The sequence below is a fragment of the Opisthorchis viverrini genome (assembly GCF_000715545.1).
Source record: "Opisthorchis viverrini unplaced genomic scaffold opera_v5_9, whole genome shotgun sequence".
NCBI lineage: Eukaryota > Metazoa > Platyhelminthes > Trematoda > Opisthorchiida > Opisthorchiidae > Opisthorchis > Opisthorchis viverrini.
Genome location: NW_008751665.1, coordinates 2,977,100 through 2,982,731, shown reverse-complemented (window position 1 = coordinate 2,982,731; position 5,632 = coordinate 2,977,100). Strand labels below are relative to the sequence as shown.

The window sequence follows — 5,632 nt, the reverse complement described above, 5'->3', positions numbered from 1 at the left end:
TGTACAAAGAACCGACATGACTGCTCAGTTTTGCTATACCCCCGTGAGTGGGTAGTGTAGTGGAAAATGCCAATTTAGACAAAATGCCCGCGCTGGCACAGAGAAGAAAACTTTTGTGATTAACGAATTACTACTTTTAGCCACTTCTAAGCTGACAGCCAAATAAGCACTAGGGATAGGTTGGTGGTTTCTGTTGACGTTTCGCCACTGTCCAGTTGACACGAATGGGCAATTCTGTCTCCAACTTCGTTATCGTTTCCAGTCGTGAAATGGGCTCGTCCCTTCCGAGATTGCGCCAGTTACTCTTCCAAGGTCCAATGATGATTTGATGATTTGATTCGCTCGCTAGAAAGAACAAAACTTAAGCTTCTACAGTGCAGAACAATAAAAGTGATATACCTATTTTGTGCAACTGACAGAAAATTTAACCTGGATCGGTTGCTAGGCAGCTTCTGTTGCACCCGCTTTCGAACATCGGAAAATTAGATAAGCAGAAATTCGCCTTTCTTGGACGTGCACCTTGGTTGTCCATCAGGTGGATCAATGCGACCTTGAAGACAATACACCTGTTTTCATAGCCCCATTCCACTGAAGAAAAAAAGTAACTCTGTAAGATGTCTTGCTTTGAGAGCTCGGAAAAGCTTCTCCAGTGATAAGTGTTGAGACGAAACGACCAAAGTATATGATACATCCCTAGGAAGATTTATTTGTGAGAGTACCAGCCAATCAATCTGTTAGCAACAGTGAAGAACGGTTTGCTTCTTAGTTTGGATTTCAAAGGAGCTTTAGCTATCAATGTATTGGAACAGCACCGTAAACACTACCTTTAAGGCTACTCAGTCGTTCCGTTCACTTGAAGGCCAACATATCATCATTTTGAATAAAACGAATGAGCCGCTCATGGCGACCTTTTCTTTGGCAGTCTGTTTTTCCCTGACGCTTCCTTTGTTGGTCGAGCGGTTCGTCATCATTCCGTCCCTATTCTCTAATCGGCGAGCAGAATTTGGTATGGGATCAATCAGAAGCCACCCTGTGGACATGTGTCACTCGGTAGATCGCAACAAAGCCTTCAAATTGGTGCTTAGACTCGCATCTCGCTCTCCCAGAGCTGTACGGATATACATACTTGAAAAAGCTGAAGCAGTTAGTATCACAATAGGGAAGTGCAACTTGCGCTGGCTACGGCATTCCAAATGAATTAGCCTACTGTTCAGTTATCAGATCGACTACCAGATGAGGCTTGACAGCTAAATGGGTACATTTGTTACTTGAGACTTTACCAAAACAGAATGCCTGCGTTTTCTCTCTCGAAAGCTTAATGTTCTTCTCATGTCCCATTAAAATCAAAATATGTGGGGGCTAGCTGAGGATTACTCGAAAATCGGCTTTAAAAGTGACCGATATTTATAAACTTTTAGACCCTGGCAGAAGTCCACAGAGAATAAATCACTGAAAACTTGTGATACACTAAAACTAATGGGAATTGGTAGCCTCCAGTAACACGTAAGGCCATTTGCGCAAGAATAGCCTCGGATTGCTTGTAATCGTGATACAAGCGACTATTATGGGCTAGAAAAATCTGGTATTTATGTTGACCAACTGCGGTTCGGGACCGTTTGTGAGCATTCTCATTCACTAGGCCACGAATTCTTGTGAAAATTCAATCAAAGCTCACGTCACTGCTTCGGGAACGTCATTGGGCTGACCATTACTGGTAATAACCCTGCCAGATTTCAAGCATATGGACAGGCACTCACCATGTCCTGCCTCGGGTTCGATGGAAAACAAAACAAGCAAACTGTTATTTTATAGCAAGAAAATATCATAAAAACCAAAAACCACGGGCTTTTTCATATGGGACATTATCGTGAATTCTCCTAAGGTTGGTTCAGAAGCCTGTTGTCCGAGAATATATTGTAAATATATTAGTCGGCTTAAGGTATAAATTTCGCTCATGAGGGTGGTGCCTTCAGTTGATAAGGTATATACCCCACCCATTGCGTCCGCCATCTTGTTCGGAAAACAGCCTCAGCGACTGTCATTCAATCATGCATCTTTGTGATACATACGGAAGCCTTCTTCAATGTTAAAATCTAACCCTACTGAGGCCTATCCACCAGTCTTAATGCTTCATCCAGGGAAGTATGAACGCACCCAGCACCGTCAGGTTGTTGTCAATGGGCTGGAATAACAATTAACACAGTCCTCAAGATTGTATTCTCTTTAACTGTGACACGTAGTACCCTTGTAAGAAACACAAGTACAGGCTTTTTTACTACTTTGTGTAAATGGTAGTCAATCTGGAAAGATCTCTTTGGAAAAGTATCGCACTGATAACCAAATATCCAACTCTTTTGACTTTCCAAAACCATTCGCTTCGGCGTGACTGATAGAGATGGGAACATCTTGATCTCTCCCAGACCTTTTTCTATGGTTTAGAGACGCTAGTAATGAGGTCGAAATTGGCCCTAATCGTGAGCAATACACGTCAGGAATTTCTTCTAACCACACCCTCCCCCGGTTGCATCCCTTTCAGTCCCGATGACCTCAAGTGCTTTGCATTGCATGTGATCCTGAAGACCACAATAATGTCGATATATGGTTTTGGATTTCCAGGAAGTTTTCTGTTAGTCAAGCATTTGTCCTCCCTTAACTGTCTTAATAACCCTTTGATATATATTGTGCTAACAGTGTTCAGGTTGAATGTCTGAATAGTTCGAGAAGTATTTTCTCCAGTATGGTAATACAACCCCATCTTTGGTTAGGCACACTGCGGCTGAGTCATTCATCATCATCATCATCATCATCATCTGGTCGGATTTCTGGCTGTCAACTTCTCCTCGATTCTTACTCATCCTAGTTGATTTTGGCGTTAAAATCCAGTATTAATGGTGCCTGTTTGACTACGGTGTTATTACCGATATGTTGGGGGTAGACAACACATTTTTCAAAAGCATTGATTTGACGGAGAAAACTAAACTTCCGATAGAATTTCTCTTCCTCCCCCCACACACAAAAGTAATTCACATTACCAATCTTTCTTGATATCAGGACAAAGATGAAGGAATTTACACGTGTATCGCCCGCAACGTGATCGGAAAAGCAAAGTTCGACATTGAACTTGATGTACAATGTGAGTTGTTTCTCATGTTCAGTTATTCCAATACTCTTCGAAACCAGTGTGCTGATTTCGCCCCCCCCCCTCCTCCATTTTTTGTAGCAAAGCCGGCTTTTGTGGATCCGAGGAAATCCCAACGCATTGATGTGACTCAAGGAGACAATCTCGTCCTCGAATGCTTGGTCACTGGGGATCCCCGGCCAGTGGTAGAATGGCGTAAAGATGGTCGACGTATACTTCCTCATGGTCCCACTCCTGGATCCGACCGAAACTTTGGTTCATCGAATGGAGCGGGCCCCACGGTGGTCGTTTCTCCAGATGGATACAAACTGACAATTTATTCGATGACCGATGCAATGGCTGGTAGTTTCACGTGTTCTGCCGGAAATATTCACTCCATGGAAACGAAAGAATTTGATGTTTCTGTAAAAAGTATGTGTGATACGTTAGTTCAATCGCCTTTATTGTATATACCAAGAGAGAAGAATGCAGGTTATCTTGAGTCGTTTCACCCAAACTCATCCATTTGCTCAGTCTAGTCTGCATCTGAGGTCGTATGACTAAGTAAGCTGAATGGTAATAAAAGAATTCTCATCTTCAGAAGTTTCTTCAGATATATATGTCCGCTTTAGTGAGGCATAAGATGGTATTTTTGTTTTGGAAATGAATTCAAGTTCACTGAGGCAAACAGTCGCTCCACACTCGATGGAAGAAGCAGTCAAGAGGGTGCTAGGACTGTTCATGGAAGGCTTAAACAGTGTCCGAGGCAGACAGCTGAGTTTATTAGTAAGTTATCCGACTGACCAAGGACATCGTTTTACTGTTAAAACGGAAAGACCGAACAAATGGTCTTGTTTAGGACTCTACAAAACGTTGTTCGGATCAATACTGCTGATCCACTGCTACCCACTTTTCACGTGACGTCCTCGTTAGATAAAGTAAAAGGTTAAACACTAGACCAGCGACTAACCACATCACAACTTCTCAACCTACCTTATGGTTAGAAGCAACGGCATATCGCCATGAAAGAGATGAATGTTCGGCCGGCTCCCTGTAGCATCGCCCGAAAATATTCCAGATACGGGCAACGTACTGCTGAATTTGAAAGAATTTCATAACCTCTGTCTTCAAAAATTTGCATCAATAAAACTTTAACTGTGTTTTCACTTAACTCCTACGAATAAAAATTTTTAAGATGCACTACCCAGTTTGCTAGCAGCCGTTGGCTGATGATGATGAATATGCACACACAAAAAATGGAAAATCCAGTTTTCAGTTTTTTTTCAAAATAAACTCAACAGCGCCACCGAGTATTTCCAAAGAAGGTCCGTCCGAGTTCGAGCTTGGTCAACAAGAAGTCGGGTTGCTCACCTGCTTTGTGGGAGTCAGCCAACCTCCTGCTTTGGTTCAGTGGTACAAAGATGGTCATCCACTCTCTCCGATCCCGGGTCGCATTTCATTTCTGGACAATGGGTACACTGTGGTACGTGTATCACACTCATACGGTAGAATTTGTTTGTTGAATGAAGGTCACACGATGCAGAATTGTTTTGGTTTCTTGTGAATTCTTCAAAGGTCCTCGTTGAAAAAAAATAGTTTTGATAGGTCTATGGATAGTGAAGACTTATTTTGATGTATATCATTAAATAACTTATTACGTAGAGAGATAGTACTTTACGAAAGTATCCACAAGGCCCCCAAGCCGGATGTGAGTGGACACAAGTCAGCCTGAATGCTTAAGCACACAAATGTACGAGGCTGGTTAAAAGATTCCTCAAATCAGAAAACTACTGCATTTCCGCTGTCAGGAAGTCTGCTGATTGGGTTTGCTCCTGAAAGGAAGGAAGCATCTTCCTAGCATATTATGTATTGCAAATGCCCATAGTCCATGGTCAGTGGAGAGGTTTGCACTCATATTGAAGAGTCCTTTTTTAAAGTCCTACCTAATGTATACAGGCCGATGAGTAGACCAAAGGAGGTTCGCTTGTGTAGTGAAAAGTTAGCCATTCTCTTTATGATTCTGCTGTAATGTAGCCTGGTTAGTCGGAAACGTTGTTGGGTGTGCATTGCTTGTTGTGGTATACACTGAAGTGTTATCAGACTGGCGAAATACACTCATCTGGTTTTGCGGGAGACTCACCTGGAGAGATTCAGCTGGGTTCAGTGTGAGTGCCCCGCAGAACCAAACTGGCTCGCAAATGAGTGTGCTTCGCTAACTTCGTGCAGTTTGAGTTCAAGTAGAACATAAGGTTGACGGAGAATAGAAGACTGTGCCTTTCTGATGAACCCCAAGAAGGGCGAAACCGGTATTGAGCTGTCAAAGAATTTTCAGCAACCTTATGAGTAGTGTATTACGTGTATACATTTCATCAGACGAGTTCATTTGGAAACCGATTGCTCAAGTCTGTTTCCAATATAATCCTATTGAATCTCCACATATTCTCGTATGGTCGTGACTAATCTATCCATAAACTGAGAAGATGTAGATAAAGGTTTGATAGACGCGAGCCAACA

At 42.5% G+C, this 5,632-nt stretch overlaps 2 protein-coding genes across 2 annotated transcripts in view; one reads left to right on the top strand and one right to left on the bottom strand.

Moving 5' to 3' along the window:
• Window positions 1-5,632, top strand: part of T265_00915 (hypothetical protein) — a gene marked incomplete at both ends in the record, with an annotated part of 141,560 nt that overhangs the window by 49,310 nt on the left and 86,618 nt on the right. Inside the window, 3 exons of the mRNA XM_009164810.1 lie at window positions 3,052-3,133; window positions 3,221-3,550; window positions 4,420-4,601. Coding sequence (XP_009163074.1) covers window positions 3,052-3,133; window positions 3,221-3,550; window positions 4,420-4,601 — 594 coding nt within the window. The remainder of the gene's footprint in view (window positions 1-3,051; window positions 3,134-3,220; window positions 3,551-4,419; window positions 4,602-5,632) is intronic.
• T265_00916 (hypothetical protein) overlaps window positions 170-5,632 on the bottom strand; it is a gene marked incomplete at both ends in the record, with an annotated part of 27,662 nt that continues 22,199 nt past the window's right edge. Inside the window, one exon of the mRNA XM_009164811.1 lies at window positions 170-345. Coding sequence (XP_009163075.1) covers window positions 170-345 — 176 coding nt within the window. The remainder of the gene's footprint in view (window positions 346-5,632) is intronic.